The sequence below is a fragment of the Astyanax mexicanus genome, chromosome 19, assembly GCF_023375975.1.
Source record: "Astyanax mexicanus isolate ESR-SI-001 chromosome 19, AstMex3_surface, whole genome shotgun sequence".
NCBI classification, from domain to species: Eukaryota; Metazoa; Chordata; class Actinopteri; order Characiformes; family Acestrorhamphidae; genus Astyanax; species Astyanax mexicanus.
In genome coordinates this window covers 18,676,082-18,703,886 of record NC_064426.1, presented here as the reverse complement: position 1 = coordinate 18,703,886, position 27,805 = coordinate 18,676,082, and the positions used below count along the sequence as shown (strand labels likewise).

Below are 27,805 nucleotides of genomic sequence, written 5' to 3'. Positions count from 1 at the left end.
ACAATTTTTTTGGAAGTTCTGTACATTCTGTAAGCCCCACTCCTATGTTGATAACGCCCAGTGTTTTCTTTACAGTTACTGCATAATGAGAGTGAAAGGGGACATCCTGTCCATAGTTATATACAGTCTATAAGTGAGACATGATATCGAGTATGAATTTTGTCGAATAGCTGACCTTCATTCACCCCCAGCTTTCCGAAGTACAGCACGTTAAGCTCCCAACAGGCTTACAATGCTAGTGATAGGGGTATATTGTTCATCACAAATCACTATTTTTACACCATTAACAAGCTCAAAGTAGCTCCACACTTCAGTGGTAGAATTCTGAGGGCCCTGACATTTAAGGCACTGAGAACTTCCAAAGTGCACAGATAGTTTATTTAAAAAAAAAACAGTTTATACACAGAATACCTTCATGTAGTTCTCAGGCACCGCCATCTTGAAATTAAGTCACGATTAGTCGACTGGCAAGAACAAACAAATAGGTAGGATAGGGGAAGAGACTGCAATATTAATTCTGTGGAAATGCATGAATATTATACAGCTCTGGAAAAAAAATAAGAGACCACTTCAATTTCTGAATCAGTTTCTCTGATTTTACTATTTATAGGTATGTGTTTGAGTAAAATGAGCATTGTTGTTTTATTCTATAAACTACAGACAATATTTTTCCCAAATGCAAATCAAAATATTGTCATTTAGAGCATTTATTTGCAGAAAATGAGATACAGCTGAAATAACAAAAAAGATGCAGAGCTTTCAGACCTCAAATAATGCAAAGAAAACAAGTTCATATTCATAAAGTTTTAAGAGATCAGAAATCAATAGTTGGTGGAATAACCCTGTTTTTATAATCACAGTTTTCATGCATCTTGGCATGTTCTCCTCCACCAGTCTTACACACTGCTTTTGGATAACATTTTGCCACTCCTGGTGCAAAAATTCAAGCAGTTCAGCTTGGTTTGATGGCTTGTGATCATCCATCTTCCTCTTGATTATATTCCAGAGGTTTTCAATTTGGTAGAATTAAGCAAAGTCATTTTTAAGTTGTCTCTTATTTTTTCCAGAGCTGTATATATATATAGATATTTTCAGCAACAGCTGGAAGTCGTGCATTTCCACAGAATTCATTTTGTAATCGGTTTCCCTATCCTATCTGTTAGTTCATGGTTGTCAGTTGAATTAAAGTGACTTTTTTATTATTTTAATTGTGTAAAATATTTTTTGCATGGGCAAGCCTGTTGGGAGCATCACCTTAAAGCACTATAGTTTGAAATGCTAAGGTGAAGGAAAGTGAGCTATTCAACAGAATGTGTTGCTATCATGTTTCAATACACCAGATTTGTCCTTTAATTACTTTTAGCTGCAGCTCATTTACTAATGATTTTGAAACTTAACTCAATATGTATTGTTGATCAAATTGAGATTAACTAATGAAAAAACTGTGAATAAAAGTTGGCCTTAAACTAATTACACTATTTACAGCGTAATTTGAATTTTGGACATATTTTCTGGAGGCTATTATATATATATATTTTAATACATTATGTTGACTCATCATAAATTATGAAAAGTGTGCATGTGTACTTTTAATAAATGATTTCATCGTGTCGCGCACTTAAACCAAACCACAAACCCCAAGTGTGGACTCAGGACAGGCTGGGAGAGGACGTCTTGTCCTGGGGAAGAACAGCGCGAGGCGTAATAAAAAGTGAATGATCATAGTTTAGCATTAGCTTTCATAGGGGAGGGTGGTTCTTTTAACGTTTTGAGTTATGTTCACGCTCTCCAGCTTTACCGCTGCATCGTCAGGCCACGGCAACATCATAGCACAGTCATTGGCTTAATCATCATCCTGCAGAAGCTGATTTATATAGTCCTAGAGGAGTGCTTTGGGAAAACCACACCAGGCTATGCATATGCAATAGAGATCTGTGCCGAGAAGAGCAAGGTTAAGTACGTTCCTCATTTCACTGCCTCGTCTGAGCGGCGTGGCTACCTACGGCAACTCCATTCCATATAGACCCCATAATATGAATATAGTATCAGTGTTGGGACGCTGGTCAGATGTGTACCATTTGATGCAGTAGCTGAGCGGGGTGTGCAGAAAGCATCCTTATTTTTGTTTTGTTTTATTTGAAGAAGAAAAAAAAATAGTAATGAAAGAAAATTAACTATAAAGAGAGATGAGAGATTATTAACAGACTATATATGTATATGTGGTATACATATACACATTCATATATACATATGAATTACAAATGTTTTAAGATATGAATAAAGTTATTAGAATTATAATAAAGATGCAGGAATAACTTTGAATGCTTTGAGGTTTGTTTGGATTCATTTCTGACAGTTCATTACATCTATTACATGACATCACCAGACTGGGAAGGCCTTGATTAAAAAAACAAAAATTAAAGCTTAGTACTTACTGGGATTTTATTTGGCCAGCAGTTGTGAAAACAGATGTGTTACATTACTAAAAACACAGTTCTTTAGTAAATGTATCTTTCTCTTTTTTCTTGACACAGAAACATACAATTTCAGAGCTCTAAAGTGGAGCGACGTCTAACTGCCTGCTGAAGAGAACATAAGAGCAAATCCCATCAACAGTATACCGTATTTTTCACACTATAAGAAACATTTTGAGACACTATAAGGAACTTCTAATTTAGCAGGTCTCACCGCTGGGTGGTGGTGGGGGGGGGGGGGGGGGGGTAGATAACTAAGTTAAATAAAGCTAAGCTAAGTAAACAAAACTGTAATAAAAAAAGACTTTCTTTTAAAGTCAAACGAGCGCTGGATGTAAATCCACACAGATTTCTCTCCTGAAAACTGTTTATTTAGGTGAGTAATGCGCTTTCTTTTATTTACAGTAAGCTTAGATTTCCAAAATTAGCGGCTAATGCCTCCCGACAGAGCAAAAATGAGGAACTAGAATGAGTGCTCTGGTTAGCCAGGGCAATATTAGATAGCAGTTTGTCCCACGTAGCTTGTTTTAACGCAGTAAAAACACAGATTACAGTCTGATTTAGTCACCTCTGAACGATGAAAGATCTAGCGAGGTTAGCGGCTAATGCCACTCCAGACCATAGACTGTATATAGCTAGACAGAGCATCGTCTCTCAAAAGTGAAGCCACCACAGGTCGGGCGCCCCCTGCTGTTCGGCTGCAGAAAGCTGTGTAACCCCACCCATCCCCATAGGTTTCAATGGCAAAACAGACAACTCTCAATCATGTTTTTTTCTAATATACTTCAATTCTACCTCCTTTATTTAAATGCAGCAGCTAGTGTAACCTCTGATTATATTGTCAAATTTTATATCCCCACAGAATTCGTTTTTTAAAATGTTATTCAGCTCTATTAAAAAAAGGTGTGGTTATTGTAAAAGGGCTGGTTATGGGCGGGACCAATTATTATTTAAATGAGTAGGTTGCTATCCACAGTCTTTCTCCCTCCTCTGGTCTCTGGCCAACATGGCGGAAGATTTTGGCTTCATTTTCATTTAATGAATAGGAACAGAGACACGGCGTCCATCTTTTTTTTTTACAGTCTCTGCTCCAGACCCTGTGCTGAAGAACTAAACTGAAATTCCTTAATAAAGCTGTACTTCATTTGAGTGGCGTTACAGATTCTTACCACCTGACTGAAAATTTTACCAAATTAAAAAGGCAAACTGATGATTTTTGGGAAAATTAAAGGATTTTTAAGTGTGCCTTAGTGTGAAAAGTACAGTACATAAATGACATTTACTCCAGTTTACTCCAGTTACTTGCAGTTTCTGGAAAACAGTTCAGGTCAAATTTGTTAATATTTAATATTTAGATTACCAGGCTTGCACATATACTGATACACTTTAACATAAAAACACTAATTTTTTGAGTCACCTGTTTTTTTAAACAGTCCTGTGGCTATAGTACACAAAATAAAGCATTTAAGTAAGTTCAGTTTTCAGATGAGCCAGCAATGAGAATTGATCAGTAGTGATGACCTCAAAACACAGATTCAAACTAAATCTATTCATTTGAATCAGTTTTGTTACAATGCTTAAAAGTCCAAATTTTATCATGTGTTTTGGTACAGACTCAGTTTTTTTTTCTCCCCCGAAATGTTTCTAAGTGATCCATGAACTGTGCAAACATTAACATTTTAAACATTGTTTTTTGTGAAGAGGAGGGAAGGGAAAAAAGGAAAAAAACTGTAGTGCTTTATTTCTTAATTGAGCAAACCATTAGAATTCATAAAATATAATTTTAACTTTAAACTGTAGTTTAGTTTTGTAGTGGCTGATTAAACATCACTAGAGCAAATATTATTCCAAATCAGTTGGTTCGTTTGATTTCTTCCTCCAAACCCTACACTTTAATCACTATCAAATAGTCTTGAGCACCTAGAACGGACTCCTATTGTCCTTCTTTGGAGCATTGTTGGTACGTGCTGAAACTACACAAGACCTGTCCAACATTTGAGATTAGGACCCAACCACCTAGACCAGCTTGCCAAGTGTCCCAGGAGAGCAGTGTGTAAATTGATCATGACGTTTTACCTCAGGGTATGACTTGAATTTACACCTGTATAAAAAGGGGTTTATTTTTGAGCGAGTTTGAGGTTGAAAAAAAATTAACGTGAGCTGATTGTGGGTTCTGGACTGTACATTTTGTGAACATGTGTAGGAATTTAACATTTGTCAATCCACAGGATCACGTGTAAAAAAATAAGCCAGAAAAAGTACTACCACTCACAGTACAGTGGGTGGTAATGATAGTCAATAGATATTTGGGGGAGGGGGAGACTTTAAGGTCAACCACTGTTAAAACAATGTTGACAGACTTCACAACACCATGCCAAGAAAGCATAAATGGAAACAAATTTATGGAGGTCAAATCCACACTGTACAATCAGTCAACAACAAGTACAATACACTTGTTCTACTAGTGTTAGTCAAAGTCAGACAGTTACAGGTAAAAAGAAACAGTTATGACACTTACAAATCAAGAATTAGACAGACTGGTTTTACAGAATAAATAGTTTTTATTTAGTTCCGTATAAAGTGACATGCTTTAAACAAGTTATTTTCCAACTGGATTAATAAAAACATCAATGCACAATGAACACCAGATGGTGTAGGAGACCAACTTCCCACTTTAGGTACACTTCTCCTCAACACATTTTAAAGTGTTAAGTGAAGTATGTGGCACCCATGAAATACCTTAATTTAAGACTTCACTTGATAATTTTATCAATTTATGAGAAATCCAGAGTGAAATGAACTTGGGGTGTAGTTAAAGGGATGCTGCAAAGGCAGAAAGGACCGCAATAAAAAAAAAAAAAGTTGGAAATGTTGGAAATTTTTATAAAAATTTAAGCAGGACTTATGATTCACAACTTTAAATTAATTAAAAATAAGATTTTGGGTTTAGTGCCTCTATAAACATGGCAAGTACAAGGTTATCAAATAGCCCACCTCCATTCACACACAGCATTCCAAAATATAGCATAAGCTTGCTGAAAGCCCAACAGCTTACAATGCTAACTATAGGAGCACAGCATTGCTCATGGAAAAAAAAATAAAAATAATAATAAAATTTTGTAATCTGTTGTCCTATTCCATCTATTTATTCATGCTTGTCAGTAGACATCACAATCTCAAGATGGGGTGCTCTGAGAACTACCTCAAGTACTGTGTATAAACAGTTTTTTAATAAAGTCCAGTACTTTGTATTAAATGTCAGGGTCCTTGGTATTCTAATGAAGTATGGAGCTACTCCGAGCTTGTCCATGGTGCAAAAGATTTTTGCATGGGTAACATTATGCCCCCATTAAAAGCATGGTAAGTATGTTGGGACTATCACCTAAAAGTGCTGTATTCTGGAATGTCGGGGTGAACAGAGGCCTATTCTGAAAAAAGTATGTACTCATGTTTCACTACATCCCACCATTTCACAAAAGTTCTCCTTTCAGAACATAGTGGCAGCGTCTCCAACCTCTTTCGGACAGTTACTTAAATCTAAATATGTTCATACCATCAATCTTCAGGAATAAAGCCAGATGAACTGTTGAATCACCTGAAACAAGAGCAGAAAAAAAAAACTGGTGTAAGTCACAACTACTGACTATACAAAGCACATTTGTGCTGCACAAGAAAGAAACTAGTTCTCCTCAGACCCCACCATGTCAGGAGTGGGGCTGCACTCTGTATTCACAGACATTCAGAGCCCAGTGCAAAGACATCACTGGAGAACATCTAAACTAAGGTCATGTTATGTTCACACAGCAGGTAAAAAAAGTGGCCCAAATCCAATATTTAGTTTAGGTCTAGCTGGTCAATTTATTAAATGTCACCCTATCTTCAACCCATCTGAAAAGTTGGCAGCGTGTAATTGACAAACATGCACTAAAGAGCAGCGCTTCACATTAAGTTTCGCTTTAATCAGGATCAGAGTCAGGATCTCAAAAGCTATGGAAAGAAATTCAGACTGTGGCTGCGCTCATGAACGAAGGACACATTTTTCGGCCACTGTCAGGTAGATCATTTTATTCTGCTTTGAGGCTGTAGCCGTGATCTGTAGCTGTATTTGACCAATTCATTGGGAAAACTATTATTGGAAGAAACTCACATCGCAAGAACTCTGATTTGGACGTTGCAAGTGGCAATGCTGCAAACTGGATATGAATCAAATTTCAGTACCACATACTAAAGTAACCAAGTTATAATTGAAAAATGTCAGATTGTGTGTTTTGGCAGGGTTGGGTAATATAGCCCTTAAATAATCATAATATTTCAGGGCATATGTGCAATGATTTTCTTGGCAATATAAACAAATTATAATCTACTACTTTAAACATGTGGGAATTTTTTTATCACTATATGAATCAATAAGTTTGATTATAATTAAGTTAAATTGAATTTACCAAATAGCAAAAACCAAATGGTCCATTTTTGAAGCTCAAGTATCTACTTTCATATGAGCCATTAAGCACCAGGGTACAGTGTGTTCATAAAATTTGAAATTTGGCCTAATTTGAGGGTCCTTCTGTTTTTTTTTTTTTTTTTAATCAATGTAGATGGGTTAAAAAACTTCTCAAAGTTAAACAAGTTAATTCCACACATTTCTCCTGAAAACCATTTATTTAAGTGAGTGAAATGCTTTCGTTTATTTACGGTAAGGTTTAATTTCCGATATTTTGATTGAAATGGCCAATAAAAGAACAAAGTAACAAAAAAAATAAATAAATCTAATGTAAATACAAAATAGACTGCATTTAAGAATATCATGCAAGAATATATTTTTTTATATTACTGCGTACAATACTGTATGGCACACCTACTGCTGTGTGAACATAAATATAAAACAAAAAGCCTGCTGTGATCCGACATACCTCAGAATAATTGACGGAGACTCCAGAACAGTCTGGCCCTCACACAACAGAGTCCTCCTGTAAAACAGACACAGAATTCAGTCTCTAAAAACACAACAAAAAGACCAGGAAGTTAATCACAGAGCGAGCTTTAACCAGTAGAGTCTCCTCAGAGCTCCGCCATGTCAGGAGCGGAGCAGCACGTTTATCGCCACAGATATTCTGAGCCCAGTGCAAAGACATCATCAGAGACCCACTATAGCCGGTTTACCGCCAGTAAAACACCTCAACCCTTTTTAGATCCTGCATCCACTACAATAGACAATTTAATTTCTTTATTTAAAAAGGTTGTTTGAGAGCTGTTGATCAGAAGAGACCATGAACAGCCAATGAACAATTTTATAAACCAAGAAAGTAGCATGACCCCGCCTATTGCGAAAAAAAAAAAAAAAAAACAGTAGTGTAAGAACCATTGAGGAAAAGTTTAAACTAATCTTTACTAACTTAACGTGATTTAGAACACATTTTAATATTGTACTGTTCAGAAATAGTTTATGAAATAAAGGTGGATAAAACATCTGAATATATTTAAAAATTACATTTTAGTTATATAGATTTTATAATAGAATATTAGAATTAGATTTGTTAGTTCTTTCCTATGCATTGCAAACGGAAAACAAATCTTATAGTTTTCCCACATCACAGGAGATAATTCTGGAAGAGTTAGTGCCGAATTAAGACAACATTACGTTGCGTTCAGAATTATATAAACTAAATGTAATTTACAATTAAAACTCTATAAAAAATCTGCTCTGTTTTCAGACGGCACTGCACAGATTATGTTTATTATATAACGTTAGTTTAAGAAGGGGAGAAAGCACTTAAACTACACTAAACGATCCTAGCTAGAGAAATGAAAAATAAATGAATAAAAAGGACAAAAAAGTTTAAGCTATAAACACTGAGTAAACAAAATCAGAAAAAAGTTATCTTCATTATTTAAAACACGTAGCTAGCCTAGCTAACTTAGGTTTGCTAACGTAACGTATTTTAGACAGGCAGTGTACGGACTGACCCATTTAAACATTTTCTGTTGCTTTATATAAGAATGCAGTCCCGTGTAAATATTAGCCCTTACAAAAATAACTACAAATATCAGCTGCGTCTTCATTATAAATCTATTACATTATTTATTAATATTTATTAGTATTTTCTTAAAGATGTCTTACCCGCTTACTAAACGCAAAGCCTCTCCTCTCCTTGAGAAACAGTGAAGAAAGAGCGAGCTGCGGATCACATGGCGGCTTTTATATTCCACGCTCTGAAGGTCTCTTAAAGATCCGCCTGCTGTTCCTGACACAGAGCCTGTCAAAATAACAGTCCTCTTTCGACTGTTCAGTAAAACATTTTCATTTTTTTTATTAGATTGTGTAATATATCGTTTACAATTGATAAAATTTATAGAACAAATAAATACAATACAAAATGCAGCTAATACTTGATTAACTCAATACATATCATTAGTTATCATGAACAATGAAATACAAATTAATTTCATTTGTTTCCTCATATTTGTTTGTTTAAAAAATCCATAATTGCTTTTTATAAATGTTGTATTTTTGGATAATTAACTATTCTTAGGCTTTTTATGATATATTCAACTCCAGCAAAAAAAAAATCACTGAATGTAAGTGTATACTTAAATATTTTTTCTTTATGATTATAATAATTTGCAGTAAGAATGAAAAATATATATATTAACAGCAGTTTCAAGAGAATAGAAAGATTTTTATTATTCAAAGTAACAACTTATGTCTTTGAAATAAAACAAAAAAAATTAAGAGACCATATTGCTCTTTTTTTGTTTCATATATACAGTATTGTGGCGGCTCTGGGTTGTGTGTGTGGCTGCCTGTAGGCATGGTTCTGTTCTCCTGTGTGCGAGGATGACAGGGGTGGGGCATCTCCCTTGGGAGGGGTTATGCAGAGAGGGTGGGCACCACTCTGGATCTGCCATCTGGGAGACACACAGCTGGGTTGGTGGCCTTTGGGCTATTTAGCTCTGTGGTTTTATGGTTTAGCTCTCCTAGTCATGTTAAAGACTGTGAGTGAGTGGCAAGCCGGTTCAATAAAAGGAGCTGTTGAGCATTCCGCATGAGTCTCACGGGTGTTCCTTCCTCTTCCACGCCACAGTATTTAAAGGTAATCAGCTGTGCTTTTTCATAATAAGGGCATTCCAATGAAATTGGCCTCTCTGAGATATTTTATACTCTGAGTGAAATGTATGTAGAATATATTTATTATTACAGGATTAGTCTTGAAGGGGAATCCCCTGCAGAGAGGGGAAGTTCAGTAAGTTGTTTAGGTAATACATAAAACATGTAATTCAGTTTTTTGATTTAATGATTTAAAAAAAAAACAATGGGAACAGCTTTAATAACCGTTGTATATTCTTTATATTGAATGGGGAATTTGTTATTTCTAATAAATGTTTCATAAGAAAGAATATATCCATCCTTGCTAAATAAATGAGCAACAAAAACTATTTTTCAATTATAACATTAAGTGAAAAACAATGATTTCTTGCCAACAGTAATAACACTGTTATTCCACAAAAGCTCTTTATGAGGAGAAATTGTGGGAATTGTTTCCAGGCTAACACGACTTCCTGATGAAACCTGCCTAATTTAATTGGTACTTTTTTCAGGTAAGTAATTATATTTTATTATAAAAGGTAAACCACAAATTTTACTAAAAATATGGTTGAGAATTAAGGACCATATTGATTATTTGTTAGTCAACTGCTTTTTAAGCCAGTTTATTTTAAGTGTGTTACACTTAAGGAGACTGATAGCCCAGGACTACACTATAGCTCCAACTCAAGTTAAATAAATCAATAAATGCATTATATAGTTTATTGCAAATCATTTTAAAACATTTCTGTTGTTTCGTTCATCCCAAAATGTAGCTATGACAACAATAAAGGGAAGATCACAAGATTTTATTTATTTTTTTATTTTTATAGATATAATTCAAACATTGTGAAAGGAAAAAAAATAAATAAAAAACAACAATTTGATACAAATATATCCGAAAACCACAAGAAGATACAAAGCAGAAACAGAAAAATAATACAAAGAAGACACAAAAAGGCACAAAAAACATAATAAATATCAAGATTAAAAGAATTCTTATATTAAAAGAGTGAAGAGAAATGACAAAAAATGGAAATTGTCAGTAACTGATGTCTAAATATGAGTGTATATATAACACCGTGTCTATAACACCCTCTAGGGGTAATACTGTGTAATTACTTATAAAACTAAATTAGAGCTAAATAATCCTGCACAGCTGTTTTAGAGAGAGAGAGAGAGAGAGAGAGATAGAGAAAGAGAGAGAGAGAAAGAAGAGAGACGAAGAAAGAGAGAGAGACAAAGAGGAAAAGAGAGAGAGAGGAGAGAGGAAAGGAGGAAGAGAGAGGTACAGAGAGATATACAGAGATAGAGAGAGATAGAGAGGGGGAGCGAAGTGTGAGCTAGGGAGGGAGCAGAAAGAGAGGGAGGGAGGGAGCACGGCACAGGGGGAGAGACCGAGCCACCTCACCAAACATTGACAGTGAGTGAAAGAAGCTGCGGAGAAGAGAGGGAGAAAGAGAGAGAGGGAGAGAAAGAGAGATAGAGGAAGATAGGGGGAGAGAGAGAGAGAGAGAGAGAGAGGGAGGGAGTGGTGGACTTGGTGATCTACAGAGTGGAGTCTTAAGTTTCCAGAAGAAAAGAGACTGAATAAGTAAGTCAGTAAACTCACAGAGAAAAAGTTTGAGGTGAGTCTTTCCCTTCTTTTTTTCTGCTGTGTGTGTGTGTGTGTGTGTGTGTGTGTGTGTGTGTGTGTGGTGCAGTTGGCTCTTCAGTGGGTCGGTGTGGCATGTTATGCATGATCCATACTCTATTTCTGTCACATGCATTCACAAACTGCTATATATTTCCTTGGAGCTCGTGTGTGTGTGTGTGTGTGTGTGTGTGTGTGTGTGTGTATGTGTGTATGTGTGTGTGTGTGACTGTCAAAATGAGGACAGAGGGAGGAGAGAGAGAGAAAGAGGGTGGGTGAGGGGTACAGCAGTGCTATGAGGGGGATTGAAAGGGGGTCTCAGTCACTGCGGCTGTTGAACTTTTACAGAAGTTTGATTTTATTAGTTATATAAAACTTCATTTGATTTCAGTGAATTACGGTTAATTAAAGTGATCAAATTTAAGGGTCATTATATGGGTTCAGACTTCAGGCTCTCAGAACTACAGAACACACCCATTCATTAAATTAACGTTCTTAAAGGAGTTTGTTGAAACAGAAATGTTAGCATTGTTCCTAGTACCATATTATGTGACCAAGAACCACCAAAGAGTCTTTATCCATAGTAGACACTAAATAATTAATAGTGGGGACTTCATAGTAATTTCTAAAAATTCATAGTGACTACTGAAAAATTTTTCGTTGCAACAAAATAATACATAGTAGATACTAAATCATTTATAGTCGATATTAAATAATTCAGCGTAGATACGTAATAAGTCATAATGGATCCTAAATAATTCATAGTGTATACCAGATAATTCAGTGTAGATATGTAATAGGTCATAATGGATCTTAAATAATTCATAGTGGATACCAGATAATTCAGTGAAGATACTGAATAAGACAGGACACTCATATAAAACGATGCCTCCGCCCTTTACCCATCATTTGCAGTGAGCACACACACACACACACACACACACACACACACGCACACACACTAGCAACTACTTACCCATACATAGTAGGTACTGAATAATTAACATTAGATATGAATTGTATGCCAATTGCATAATAATAATCACACATAATTAGGAGTTTCTGTTGTTTTGTTTAGATTCATTGTAAAGTATATCACTTTTAAACTTAACATGCACTTATTAAACATAAAGATAACATATTTAGTTCATTTGTATCAGTTAAAATTATAACAAGTACAAAGTATAAATCCATTAAATTGTTTCTTAGCACACAGACTCTGCTGATGACCTCAGACTGCATATCCTGCTCTAACTCTGTTTTCAGCCCATAATTTAATTTAATAGTTGAGTTTCATGTGCAACTCTGAGTCTGAGAGAGAGAGAGAGAGAGAGTAAGAGAAAGAAAGAGACAGAGAGATTGAGGAAGATGAGAGAGAGAAAGAGAGAGAAAGAGAGAGAAAAAAGAAAAAGAGAGAGGAAGAAGAGAGTGTGAGAGAGAAAAAGGGAGGAAGAGAGTGAAAAAGAGAGATGCATTCTCTACACATCTCATCCATGACTGCAACACAAGAGGGAGAGAGGGAGCGAGGGACAGGAAGACAGGTCAGAGGTCAGAGGTCAGGATTATGATGGTTCATGGGAACGAAGAGTGGAAAATAGAGAAAAAGGGGGGATATAAAAAGAAAAAGTGAACTAAACAAGTAATAATGAGAGAGAGAGAGAAATATAGAGAAACAGAGCGAGAGATTGACTAAGAAAACAACAGAAAGTGAAAGAGAAATGTGAAGGCTAATAAATCCATCAGGAAAGCATTATCTCTTTATCTCTCTCTCTCTCTCTCTCTCTCTCTCTCTCTTTCTCTCAGTAGACCATTAGGCACTTAAACGGCAGCGTCAGTAATGGAGAAATTGAGCCTAAAGCACCATTAGACTGATTTGACCACGGACTGATCGATTCAACTGTGATACTTTAGAAAACGATTCAGTGAATCATCTCAAATTTCACTGTAAATCAGTTTATTGCAATTATTTTGGTCTGATTTAGATTAGGGCTGTGTAATTAATCTCATTTTTTTTTTGTTATTGCGATATGAGTTTACACAATAAACACAACATAACAGCTGTAATAATGATATAACAGCAAACTTGAGTTGCATTACCATATTTTTCGCACTATAAGGTGCACTTAAAATCCTTAAATTTTCCCAAAAATCAGTCTGTGCGCCTTATAATCCAGTGCACCTTATCTATGAATTTTACCAATAAGGTTGTAAGGAGCAGTAAAGCTATTCTGCTGAAGTACAGCGTTATACAGGAGTTTTAGTTTAGTTCTCCAGCACAGAGACTGGAGCTGTATTTACATTAACCACTAACTGCATTAAGTGCTAGCTCTGTTGCTGTTCAGAGGCAAATATATTGACTGTAGCCTGCTGCTAACCCTGGCTAGCACTGCTGGAGCAGCATTAGCATTAGCCGCTAAGCACTAGCTCTTTTGCCGTTTAGAGTTAAGTATATCAGACTGTAATCTGTGCTTTTACCATCTTAAAACAAGCTACATGGAATGAACCGCTAGCTAATATTGCCCACTCTGGGTTCCTCAGTGTAGCACTGTCAGGCAGCATTTAGTAGAGCTTTACCGCAGCTTGTGCTAGTGGGTATCTGCTAATGCTAATGCTGCTGCACCCATGAATTCTAAGCTTACTGTAAATAAACGGAAGCGCTTTACTCACCGAAACAACCAGTGTAAATTAACATCCTGTGCTCGTTTGACTTTAAAAGAACATTTTTTTTGAAGAATTACAGTTTTTTTTATTTAACTTAGCTTAGCTTTACTTAACTTAATTAGGTGCACCAGCACAAAAGGTTCGACTGCATTGCGTTTAACAAAGCAGTTTTACAGGTTCACTTTTTTATCACTATTGTCCACATGTAAATGATTAATTAACAATCTGTTTAACATTCATTCAATGCAAATATCATTTCGTTATTGATATGAACAGTAAAAATGCAACCACCTGTGGTGTACCTCATCACACACTGGCACTGCCAGGCTATGGAAGCCTTTTCTGCTGTTTCTGCCATTTCTGCTTGGTTTAAGTGCCGTAAACTGACGGCACTGTCCTGTAATGAATCAGTAATTAGTTAATCAGTTAGTAATCGAATCTGTAAATACTGTATATCTATTATAACCCAAGGCCAAGATATTAAAGTTTGATGTTCCTTTATTCGTATGCCAGAGGTTATTTTCAGGAGATTTGAGGCTACACAAATATGTCTTAAAGAGTAACTTATCTCTTTGGCATTTTTCAAAAATCTGCAGCAGAATTTTGTAATTATGAATTCATGACTTTCTGTCATGCATTTGTTTTAATACATTTGCAGGGGGCAATTTAGTATCTAAATTTATTATGTTGTACATTGATATTGGGATGTGTCCCAAAGCAATACTATGTAAATCTATGTCCATCATTAAGTGAAATGTCTTATTTTCTCTTGTATATTTATAATTGCTCTTTAACCAAGCAAAACTATGTTTTATCCGATTATTAGATTAATCAAAGGCATTTTTAGTAGAATATTTGATTACTAAAATATTTCATTGCTGCAGCCCTACACTACACATGCTTTACTTTAGGTTTGTGGTAAACTTTTGTTGTTACATTATTGTATTTTTGTTACATTCTTTATCTGTTACACTATTATTATATTATACCAAAATAAGGGTCTTGGTGAGTGACTGTTTAGAAAATAATATACAAATGATGCAAAATCGATTTTTTGTTTGTACTGAAATAAATTCTTCTTGAAATTAATTTTAAAAAATCAATGAGTTGTCATATCGCCAGAATTTTGGTATTGCAAAAATACTTAAAATACTAATATTGCAAAATATACTTAATATACTTAATATGAAATATTTTGATATTATTTAGGTGCTTATCACATAGTCCTATACTGTGAAACATCAGATTGATTTCACAGTTGACTAGGATAAAAGATTAGCATGTTTATCATTACTAATTCTAACTTACCAATATGGACAAAGTTAATTGATAGTTATTGATTTTAGCAATTAGAGAGAGAATGAAGATGAATAAGCGTCTCTCTCTGCCTTTTTTCTCTTTCTTTCTTTCGCTTTCCTTCTCTCTTTCTCCCTCCCTTACTCAGTCTTGTGATAGTAAGCAGTTTATTGCATTTGCCCAGCAGTATGCTGCAAGCTATGTCAGTCTGTCAATGGGGTGTGTGTTTGTGGTGTGTGTGTGTGTGTGTGTGTCTGTGCCTGTGTGGACATGCCTACCATCCACTGGTGTCTGTGACCGTGTGTTTTGCATGTTTGGGAGCAAGTTCTCCCTCACGAAAGATAGTTGGCCCCACCAGCTGGATGAGCAAGAATGTTCTGTGTGTGTCTGTGTGTGTGTGTGTCTGTGTGTGTGTGTGTATGTGTGTGTGTGTATGTATGGGTGTGTGTAGGGGTGTGTTGTTTCATACATTTCCATATCTCTCATATGTATAATTTATATGTATATATTATTATTCTTTCAGATAAGAAGTTACATAAATATAATACCAGCATTTTATTACACACAAATACTTATACTTAGATATACATGTACGTATATTCTCCATGGGCAAAAGTATTGGGACATACGTTAATTTATTGTTTTTTCAGGGGGATTCTGAAAAAAAAAAAAAAAAAACAGTTCTGCTGCTCCACAGCTCAATGGTGGGGGGTTACACCCCTCTAGCCCACACCTGGCATTAGGCACTGTGGCAATAGGTTCATACTTATCTGCTCCAGAGGTCCTATTCTGTTGGCAATACTTGGCAATACTCTACAGGAATTAGACAAGTAGTTGGATTAATAAATGCGTTTATTAGAAGTGCTGTTCACAAGTATCTGGGCATATAGTGAGTATACAGCTCTGGAAAAAAATAGAGTTTCTTTGATTTTATCAAATTGAAAACTTCTGCTGTATAATCAAGAGGAAGATAGATAATCACAAGCCGTCAAACCAAGCAGAACTGTGGCATAAAGCACTCGAAGTGGCATAAAGTTATGCAAAAGCAGTGTGTAAGACTGGTGGAGGAGAACATGCGAAGATGCATGAAAATTGTGATTAAAAATCAGGGTTATTCCACCAAATATTGATTTCTGAACTTTTAAAATGTTATGAATATGAACTTGTTTTCCTTGCATTATTTGAGGGCTGAAAGCTCTCCATTTTTTTTGTTATTTCAGCCATTTCTCATTTTCTGTAAATAAATGCTCTAAGTGACAATATTTATATTTGGAATTTGGTAGAAATGTTTTCCATAGTTTATAGAATAAAACAACAATGGTCATTTTACTCAAACATATACCCATAAATAGCAAAATCAGAGAAACTGATTCAGAAACTGAAGTGGTCTTTTATTTTTTTCCAGAGCTGTATATGAATGTACAATTCTTAACACTTAATGAAAACTAAATTGTGTGTTTGTGTGGGCCAGTGTATGTGTGGTGGTAGGTGAACTTTCACCCCTGTTTATTTTGGGATGGATCAGGTTTCAAAGCTGGGAAATGTGAGCATGGGCGGGGAGATTCCTCCTGCTGGAGAAATGCAACACTCTTACTGTCTGATTAGCAAATGCTCATCAGCTGTGCCTCATACGCTTATTCAATTAATCTGCTGCTCTTTTACAGCTCTACAGAGCATGCCCTGTCTTTATTTCTGTCAGAGAGTGGTAAAGTAGTTTAAACCAATCCTAAAAAAATGTTTTAAGCATGTACATAATTTCCATAAAATGCATACTAAATTACAGCAAACTTCTAAAATAGCTACAACAGTTCAATTTCAAAACACTGGAGAGAGTTGTCTGACCCACCCCTTCTTCCTAGACATGAAGCTTACACAGGTTGCCTGGCCATTCAATGTATAATTACATTTGTAGCTAAATTAATTAAGTACTTTTGACTTCTGGCATATATTTCTATCACTCTGGTCTATGCCAATATATTAAAGAGCTTTGGCCTTTGACCATCTGCTCCTCTGTTTTTGTAAATTGCAGTAGTTTACTTTAGCATGTTGTAGCATAATTACATTAGCCAGCACTAGTCTGGATGACTTTACCTATCTCAAATATTTGCTCCCTTGCACCCTCTGTCTTGTACTCCTTCTGAGCTCTAAGCTGTCTACATCTATCAAACGCATTGCCAGTGTTTACTTATGTTTTACTCCATCTCTGGTCATTGAGCTTTTTTGGAAGGATGCAGAGGCTGCAGCATGCTGTGTTTGTCTGCTGTTGTGTTCCATAGCTGGCAACCCAGGGTGTGGCAGTAGGACTGAGGAATGGCCAATGAGTGGGATCAAAAGCTTTGAAATGGACGTTTTAGAAGAACTTGCTTACTGAAGCACTGCTGTCAAGAGATGCGAGTGCTTAAACTTAAAAGCATGTTTTTTATGCACTCAGCTTATGCACTTTCTGAAATAATTTCTGATCTAACAGGGAAATTAAATTATATTTAAGAATATAAATCCAAAGCATGCTTGAAGAAAAGCATTGTTACTTTAAGTAGTGCAGCAAAAACAACCTGTGCAGGGTTAGGCTCACACTGGGTGTGTTGTTTGTGGCTGGAAAAGCTTTTTTCCAGCTGTTGTCGATGGGAAAGATGCATTTTGTGTGCTGGTTTTGTCCCATGGGTGTCTCGTGGCTCTGAATTAGGCACTCAAAGCTAAATTCATGAGCATTTTTGAACTGCCCAATCAGATCCAGGGTAAGGTGGGCCTTCAGTGACAGCTGTAAAGGGATTAGAGGAGGGATTAGTGACTGTTGTTTCTCACAGATCAAAATAATTATAAAAAACACCTTGTTTGCTATGATCAGAAGCACCAAGAAAGCATGATCGTCCTGATGGTAGCACCAGGTTATTGATGACATGGTAGTGGATTCGATGGCTGCCAACCACTCTGGGCATGTGTGCTCAGTGTATCAACTGTAGACATTCCATCTATGCTCATTAGAGGTATGGTAAATATGGTTGTCTTGTCTTGTCTTAGTCCCTTTAGGTTGCTAGAAAGGGACTTAATGTAACTCAAAGGAGGAACATGTCTTCAGCCTCTACTGGTGCCACTGGTATTATGTGTTCATGGAAGGACTATATAGTGGGTGGAATTTGGCTAATTCTTAGTACGCTATGTGTCCACATATTTGTGGACACCCCTTCTAATGAATGCATTAAGTTACAGTAAGTTTCTCTCATTACTGACATAGATGTGTAAATGTGACTGCACCTGAGGATACTTTTAAAGTTCTGTTTTTCAGATTGACTGACCTTCATTTCCTAAAGTATTTGCCATAATATAGATTAAAACATTTCTTGTTTTAACAAGGTAAACATGAAGGCTACAGTCCGACATACTCACCTCTGAACAGCGAAAGAGCTTGCGCTTAGCAGGGTTAGCCGGTAATGCTAATGCTTCTCCAGCAGTGATTGCCAGGGTTAGCAGCTGGCTACAGGCCGATAATACCTCTGAATGGCAAAAGAGCTAGTGTTTAGTGTGGTTAGTGGCTCATGCTAATACTGCTACAGTAGTGCTAGCCGGGGTTAGCAGCAGGCTACAGTCTGATAATACTCATCTGTGAAAAGCAAAAGAGCTAGCGTTTAGTATGGTAAGCAGCTAATGCTAATACTATTCTAGCAGTTCTAGCTGGGGTTAGCAGCAGACTATAGGCCAATAATACCTCTGAATGGCAAAAGAGCTAGCGCTTACTGCGTTTAGCGGCTAATGCTAATCCTGCTCCAGTCTCGGTACTGATAAAACTTCTGTATAACGCTGCAGTTTAGCGGAGTGGCTTTACTGCTCTCTACAACCTGACTGGTAAAATTTATACATAGGGTGCACCGGATTACAAGACGCATTGTCAGTTTTTGGAAAAATTAAGGATTTTAAGTGTGCTTTATAGTGCTAAAAAATATGATAATTAACTCTTGACAGGTTTAGCACAGCTGCTAACTGAAAGTTATTCCAGATGACTGAAAAAATGCCAAGATGTGCAAATCTGAGCAAAAAGTCTAAGCAAGAAGTGCCTAATTTGAAGAATCTAAAATATAAAACATTTGTTTAGCATTTAGCATTTGTTTAGAATTAGTATTAATTTACTATGCAAGTTAATTTTAAATAATGTAAAAAACAGCCTGAATTTAAGGTTTGTACAAGAGAAGTAGTAAAAGTACTATTTTGTCGTCACCCTTGTTTCTCCAAATGAACAGCTTTACAGGAGATGGATAAAACTTCGTAAGTAATACTGAAGCATTTGTGTTGGTTGATTTGTCCAGAACTCTAGACACAAAGTAAAAATAGCAAACATGCATATACAAGCTTTATGAGTGATATCAGCCACTTGAAGGAAAATATAAATCCATCACAATTATATTTAAACAAATAGAGCTGAGTAAATATAAATAATAAATACTCCCCACCTCTGCCTTTCCACACAGTTCTGCGTGCCTCTATTTCTGTAAACTCTATTTCTGTTTAAATTGTGAGCAGAGGAGTTTAACTGTGCAGATGAAAAGCCTGTAAATGTGTTTGTGGCGGGCGCTGCGCTGTCTGCCCAAGTTCATAAACTCTGTCTTTAAAGAAAATAAAGCTTGTAAATTACACCACATTCTCTCAGCCTGCTGGCATCCTGCGCACATCCACGCTCATGTGATCTCTCTCGCTCACAGAATTAGCGTAGAGAACATTCATTCCATTTATATAAACCACACACACACACACACACACACACACACAGCCACTCAGATGGAGCAGTTAGCTTCTGTAATTCTCAAGCTCTGTTTAGAATTAAAAAAGAAAATACATTTATGTAATGTACTCATTCAGCCAAGACAAATGCCAAATGTTTGGGTACTTAGGTTTGCTTCTTTGTAGTTTTTCACTGGAGCTACAAGGCTAATGTAGCTAATAAACAATGTAGCTAATTGTGCCTCACCAATTAGCGTGGTGCTAACTGCACACATTTAATGAGACACTCTCTTAGAAACTTTCTTAGAAGCTGTGTAAAGGGTTTCAGTAATCTCTAGTACTCTTGTTTATCTGGTTTCTGACACTGTATGACTCACTGTTATGACCTAAAAACTATTTAGCTAGCATAGCTGTGTTAGCACCACACTAGCTAATTGATAGGTTGAAGCTTCCATTGTTTGGAACTATCAACATCAGTCTCATAGCTCCAGGCTAAAACTGTAACAGGAAAGTTTAGACACTAAACATGTCTTGGCGGATTATCTATATTCGGTATAATGGGCAAAACTGTGTGTGTGTATTATGGCACATTTTTCATTTTACCATTGATTTAGGAAGCACAGTGGAAACCTAAGCCCAGTCTAGAAAAAACATAAACAGTGGAACAAAAATGGCAAGAAGGAACAGATCTGAGGACTTATTCACATTTAGTCTCTTAATAATACTTTTTCTTTGTGTTTTTGTAACTTCAACTTGTTTAACTAAGTCATTATTATTTAAAAATTGTGTTTTTTTTCTTTTAAGAGAAATTCTTTCTAGACCAATAATTATTCTTAAAGATATAGAGCCCTATCTTACACACTCCGCACAGCGTATTGTGGTGCTCATTGCTATCTTGCACCATGCCAACAGCCTGTGCTGTTAAAATAGAGTTTATTTTAATAAGTAAGCTATAAGTATGGTTCCTAAGTATATATTATGTAGTTAGTATACTAGGATCAATGTGGTAGATTGCAGTAGATTTGTAAGTGTCCTACTTCAATACTTCTTGGGACTAAATTGGTCCAATTTAACTCTCTCCTTCCTGACTCTACTTATAAGACAGGGAGGACTTGCTTTGTACAACAAGCTGAAGTTCCAAATCTGAAACTCCAGCCCAAAGTTCTCTTAAATATATCCCACCTTTTTTTTCTGTTCCCGAATATCCATAAGCTGATAGCATGTTTTAAACTAGCAAACCTCTAAATGAACTGTTTAAAATAAATAAAAATGCCTAGTTTAAAGTGAAATATTACCTGTACTGGGCTTTTCTAACATTGCACCGCAGTTCTCATACATCACATGTTAAATGTTTGTCAGCCCCCTTTGCATTCAACTGTTTTAAGTTAAACCCATTGCTTACCGAGATGTGCACAGGGTTCCCTTAAAAAGTCTTAAAATGTCTTAAATTAAAATTTTAATAATTAAGGTCTTAAATTGTCTTAAATTTACTGTAAATTTGCTATAGGTATTACATTTTTAGTAGGGCTGTCAACGTTAAAGCGTTAACACACGCTGTTAATTTGGAATCAGTAACGCGTTACTATTTTTTTAACGCAAGTTAATTAAGGCACCAAGCTTGACCACTACTTCCGCTCTGAACTTTCAGCTCCTCTCTCTCTCTCTCACACACACACACACACACACGCTCGCACGCACACACCCACACACGCTACACGCGCACGCACACACACACATGCGCAGGCACACGCACGGAAACACACAGACCTGCGCTTTCCTGCTTTCTGATCTCCTGATTTTTATTCTCATCAAATTAAGTTAGAATTCAGAAATCCTCACAACCAAGCTGAGACATTCACAATCCAATTTATCATCTATTCTTTATTCCAGCACCCTATGTTGATTTTATCTCCCCTCAAACATACAATTATTTATTATCATTTTAATTGACACCACTAATATACATATAATTGCAATTTACATTTCTTACATTCATTCTTCGATTTACATTTAAATATCCACTATAAAACATCGTGTCTGAAGAAAAACAAATGCGATTAATCGCAGTTAATCACTGAATTTTTCTGTGATTAATCAGATTACATTTTTTAATCGATTGACACCACTCATTTTTAGACATTGCATTTAATGTTGGTGGGAAAGCACATTCTAACATTTTCGATGAGTTACCTGGGAGAGAACTAAGGTTGGCGGTGAGCTAGCTAACATTAGCTGCAAGCTAGCCAATGATACTGGGGAGAGAACTGAGGTTAGCATAGAGCTGGCTAACATTAGCCGCTTGCTAGCTAACATAACTGGGGAGAGAAATAAGGTTAGCGTAGAGCTAGCTAACATTAGCGGTGAGTTGGCTAACATGCTAACATATTCTGCATCACAATGGAACAAAATTGAAAAAGAAAATTGATAACAAATGGGAAACCTTAAGTTTTCATTTTCAATACAATTAATTATTTTCTACTTTTTGCCCTTAAATTATATTTATTGAGGTCTTAAAAAGGTCCTAAAAAGCATTAAATTTGACTTTTAAAATGGAGCAAGAACCTGGTGCAAATGTACACACACATTTTGTCTAGTCACTATAGAGAAGTACCCAGTAGAAGCCAATAGAATAGGACTCTCTTGTGCAGATAAACATGAACATACAGACACCATGACTAATGTCAGACATGGGCAACAGAAAGTGATCATCTTAATACTCAATGCAATAAATCAAAATATTGCCTTCCCTGGACAATAACTCCAAAAATGCAAGAATGCAATGAATGAGCCTATTACTTTTATGAGAAATGTTTTTTCTGCACAGAAAATGTAAAAACGTATAGTGTTATTTATGATAAGCTAGATAAGATAGTAGAGTATTGGTGAACTTTTGAAAGTTTCCCTGAGAAAGACATTTAAAAAAATGTTGGGCCTCATTCAGCTCTGCTCTCTGTGGATTGTTTCCACTGTCGTCATAAACTGAACAAATTCCAAATAAGAAAACACTTGTTCGTGGAAAATCTTCGTAAAACTATTTCAGTGACTTTTAGGAAGAAATTTCTACCCTTGTAAAAGAAAAGTGCATTTAATTTGTATTTTAAGTATAAGTATAGTTATGGAAAAGTACATACTTTCAACATTAAATTTAATGCATACTTATATACATACTAAATGTACTATTTTGGAACTACTTATTGTATTATACTTATATTTTAATTGTAATAAAGCTATATTTAAATACAACATGAAAGCATTAGATTGTGCTTTTGAGTGTTTTTTTTTTTGTGTGTGTGTTTTTTAAACATAGTTTAAATAATATAATACACTTGTACTACGTTGCATATTGATGCACGTATTGTCTACACCTTAATGCTACTGGAAAGAAAATACACTAATGTGCACTTTAAACAGTATTTAAAGCCAAGACATATATTTTCTGTCGACACAAAGGATCATTTAAAGCATACTGCTTAAAATACATTTTATGGAAATACAGACAAAGGTACATTCTAATGTTTTTTTCTTAGAAACGTTTTTGTGAATACAGCTTAATGAAAGGCTGCTGTAGTTTCACAGTCTTATGAAATTTGTTCCAGATTAAGCTCACTTTATTTTCTCTCTCCTTTTCTCTTCCAGAGGTCATCATGTCATCACCCCCTCCGGAGAACAGCCCAGAGGATGCCAACCACCAGAGCTTCTGGATGGTGAGAGAGCAGACAGCGGTCATCCCTGATAAGATCTGATCTTGGTGCATCCAGTCTTTCAGAATATCCTACCCCCTCATCACTGGGTTTTCTGCGTGCATACAGTCAGTCCAGATAAGATTTAACCTGTAGGCTGCGTCTGTGTAGAACCTGGGAAATATAAAAGTACTCTATGCCGTAAGAGTAAGATTGCAGGGTTGATTTCAGCAGCGTGAGGAGACTGTATGAAGTCATCAGATGCCTGAATCTGTTTACTCTTTATCTGCTTTTGCATACCTTTACTGTATCAGTGTTATGTAACATTTAACATACTGGATGTAGCATTAAAACAGCAAAGCATTGGACAGCAAACAAATTTCTTTGCTACTTCCACTTGCAATTAGCCAGTATCTGCTTAGAATGTGTAACCAGTGAGATGGATGTATTGCAACCATGGAAATCAGTGTAGCCTAGTCCATACTTGGGCTGGCCATAGATGGAATGTGCATCAAGCATACACACACACACACACACACACACAGTGACATTGTGAACACTTGTGAGGGCTTTGCTCCTGGACTCTTTCTACAGTTAGTAAGTGTGGTTTACACCCTCCCATCCTTAAAGGACACACTTTTACTATGCATTTTTTGACAAGCTAAGAGATACCGAAGCAACATCTGTAGTGAAAGTAACATGTCGACTGAGGAACAAGATTTAGCCATTTAGAAATAGAATTAAATTTAATAAAACAGACTGATGGACAAATATCTGTCTGAAACAGAAATGCATCACAACACTGTCATCAAAAACCTGTTGCTCTTACCAATGAGCCACCACTGCCCCCATTAGTTCAATATGGGTGTACTCTCACACAGTAGATGTAATGCGAGCATTGAAATATGTAGAGTGCATTTAGTACATTTATCATAAATGTCTCCCAGTTCGGTTAAACCTCTAGAGGCATACAGGTTTTTTATGGCACTTTTTATTTCACAGTTGCCTACAGATGTTGTAGCTGGACCTGTTGACCATTATGCACACTCATAGGTTGGCAAAGCTGGTGACTGGGTAGTTTTCTCAGACAGGGTTCAGTTCCTGGTCTGGGTGACTATGCTGCGCTACACAAATACGAGTCCTTGGGCTAGACTCCTAACACTACATTGTCCCACCTAATATAATATGTAGTAGAATTTACCTTGTAAGTCACTCTGGACAAGAGTGTCAGCTAAATGTCATAAATGTAAATGTATTTATGGTAATTAGTTCCATGCTGTCGCATTATCAATGGAAATCCATGTTACATAATGACTAAAACAATGTGAACAGGTGAACTACACTAAGCCATTTATCAGTAGTGTATTTCTACTTCAAATGGATGTTTAATTCTAATTATATTGAAAATACTAAAACTTAACCTAATCTAAAATGACTCTAACACTTCAGTCTACATGCTTCTTTCGCTTTAGAATCTGCTGTAGTCTCAGCTTGCCAACAAATAAAACAGACATCTTCCTTCTCCTGTGACAAATCTGATTTTAACGCTTATTAATCACTTAGTGGGTCCCTGCTTTTTGCAGGGTGGGATGTCTGATTTATTAAAGCAGTACTTTCACCTTTGCAGCCTTGCTCCGATATTGATCAAAACATCTTTGTAGCTTTTGTTCTTTAACGATTGAATCTTTTTTTACCTCCACTCTTTCTTTCATTGTATCTTCTCTTACTCTGACTGACTCCTTTATATCTCTTATTTGTGTTCAATTTCCATTTCCATTGAACCCCAGCCTCCCACATGGTAGCTCATTGGCAGGCGGTGGTGTTATCCACTGTACCACACCAAACTCTTCCCAGCTCTGATTGTGTATTTTTGTGTTCTGTGTGCTCTGATTGGAGAGTTTTGTGTTCCTTTTGCTTTGACTGAATAGCTTTGTCTTATGCCTGGTTCACACTACACGACCTTTTGAGTGGTCAGGTTGTTGTGCTGAAATGCATTTGGCCACAAGAACACGCTGAAACTAAACATGCCAGATCTAGCAATTCCATGCCAGAGAATCTCTAAAGAGGAGAATACCCACTTAAAGTGAGTGCACAATGTAGCTAAAATGAGTAAAACCATCCTTTTTTATTCAGGAATATGTACTTATTTCCTCAACACAGAACTTTGTCAAATGTTTCGGTACCACAGATATGATGTTTTAAGGATTTAAACTCCAGTTATAACGTTTTTAAACATGTTCTGGCTGTATCTCCACCATCAGCTCACCAACTAATCAGCTCACAGTATCAGTACTGCTAGCATCATTACTGTGTAAACCTGTTTGCTGTTTACACTGCTCTGTTGTGTTATCTCACAGCTACGTATCCCATTACTTTTCAATGGGTAGCGTTGGCTCCATCAGACGCAGTTGCGCGGTGCATCATGGGTCCATCGTTTCGAGTCCGGGGGATGCGATGCAATGAAAGTTGAGCCGAGGTGAACTCTTTGCAAATAAATCCATCCAACATGATGCATCTATCCAATCCGAGAGCAGGTGTTTGCCTGATACGTGTCCTGAAAATGTTAGTCCTCTTTCAAGCTTACATGCTAATCGAACATTTATATTTATTCATATACATTTATATTTATTAGTAATAGCAAATAAAGCTTGTATGAAACCAGTTCCCATTTATTAAAGCAATTTAATTGGACGGCACAGGGAACGGCTTTGTAACGCCCACATGCGACCATTTGGAGGGGGGCAGTGCATTCATGTGTGTTGACGCGAAGAAGCAGTATAAATGCAGCGTAACTGAGTGGGTTTATGTTTACTATACTCTGATTAGCTATTTATGTGTTGTCAATGCTGGGAAACATTTTTTCTGCACTCTAATTGGATAGTCTTCTATTATGTTGCCTGTGTTCTGATTGGATATGTTCGTGTTTTCTCCACTTTAATAATAATAAACTTTTTTTTTGTTATCTGTGCTGCAATTGGACATTTCAGTGTTCTCTCTTCTCTGATTGGACGGAACTGAGCTTTTTCTTTCAGCTCTGGTGTTTGGGCTTTTAGTGTTTTGTGCTCACACTCATACACTGATCCTCAGTTGAAAGGAGAAACACAGCTTTTCCTGTCTGTCATGATGTTGGACGCCTCATTTTTGGCTGTTGGCCAAAAGCAACAGTGTGACTTTTGTTTTTGCCAGTTGCTTCTGAAGCGACAGCTTGGCTGGACGTGTAATTTTGTTGGGCCTGGGTGTGAATGGAAGATGACATGCTTGGGGTCCATAATTTGCTTCTGTGTTCTTTAGGACAGTGTCAGAAACCACAAAAAATTACTGAACATCTTCATGTGGTTTAAGGAGAGTATTACATTATGTATCATACAGTTTGCACCATGCTAATTGGTGTGCTGCTTGGTGTGTTAGCTACAGTAGCCTTGTAGCTCTAGTGTACAAGTTAGAAGCTAAACTTTAGAAAACCATCATGTCCTGTTTGACCCTTGATATGTAGAAAAAGTGAGGAGAGTTCTGTAAATGTGACAATGTGATTTTTAGCAGAGCTATTGCTTTAACGGCATGGTTGGTTTGTGTTTGGTTCTTAGCTGGGTACAACATTGCTGCTATGATTGGTTTGGCATTTGTGCCCTGTTTATGTGGGACACTGGGATTGGTTTGGCTGCTGACCCTCTGCCGTGGTCTTGGACAGCAGAGTGGATTCCTCAGCTGTTTTCACTTTCTCTCAGACTGGTAGAGAGAGAGAGAGAGAGAGAGAGAGAGAGGGAGGGAGAGATAGAGTAAGAAATAAGGCAGAGAGAGAAGAAACAAGAGACCGAGATAGGGCAAGACAGAGAGACAGCGACAGAAAGGGAGGGGGACAAAGAAAAAAAAGAGAGAGAAAGAGTGAGAGAGAGAGAGAGAGAGAGAGAGAAAGATTTGCTGGACGATAAGCTGTAGTAGAGATAGAGAGATGAATGCCAGGAAAATATGGAAAGGCTGTTCCAGCCTCCACATCGACACACAGGATGCCTCCTCTGGAAATGTCATTACATACACTCTTTCTGTCTCTCTCTCTCACTCTCCCCCTTGCTCACTGTCCCAATCCCCCACTGTCTCTTTTTTATCTTTGCAATAAGAGTTTTTTCAAAAAAAAAAATAAAATAAAAATAATGTCAAAATTTCAGCTTTTTGTGCTTTTGGCTTTTTGCGATTGTGATCCAGATCATGATGCTTGTCATTAGCATCCAGAATGCGAGAGAGAACTATTGATATGCTCTCTTTAGGTGGGTAG

The 27,805-nt window shown here is 36.6% G+C and overlaps 1 protein-coding gene, 1 long non-coding RNA gene and 2 other non-coding genes across 4 annotated transcripts in view; 1 reads left to right on the top strand and 3 right to left on the bottom strand.

The window, feature by feature from the left end:
- Nucleotides 1-5,015: 5,015 nt before the first annotated feature.
- LOC103033075 (uncharacterized) lies at nucleotides 5,016-8,685 on the bottom strand. The gene is made up of 3 exons (XR_454906.4): nucleotides 8,593-8,685; nucleotides 7,385-7,441; nucleotides 5,016-6,069 (listed from the first exon to the last, which is right to left on the bottom strand). It is a non-coding gene; the product is annotated as an uncharacterized LOC103033075 (long non-coding RNA).
- Nucleotides 6,157-6,246, bottom strand: LOC125784544 (small nucleolar RNA SNORD88). Its single transcript, XR_007427326.1, has one exon. It is a non-coding gene; the product is annotated as a small nucleolar RNA SNORD88 (small nucleolar RNA).
- Nucleotides 7,526-7,617, bottom strand: LOC125784545 (small nucleolar RNA SNORD88). The gene has a single exon (XR_007427327.1). It is a non-coding gene; the product is annotated as a small nucleolar RNA SNORD88 (small nucleolar RNA).
- Nucleotides 8,686-10,915: 2,230 nt separating the features above from the next.
- The window catches only part of si:ch211-51c14.1 (protein kinase C and casein kinase substrate in neurons protein 3), a 37,801-nt gene continuing 20,911 nt past the window's right edge, over nucleotides 10,916-27,805 (top strand). Inside the window, exons 1-2 of the mRNA XM_007251017.4 lie at nucleotides 10,916-11,183; nucleotides 23,492-23,559. Of these exons, the coding sequence (XP_007251079.2) occupies nucleotides 23,500-23,559 (60 nt within the window). The 5' untranslated portion in view covers nucleotides 10,916-11,183; nucleotides 23,492-23,499. The remainder of the gene's footprint in view (nucleotides 11,184-23,491; nucleotides 23,560-27,805) is intronic.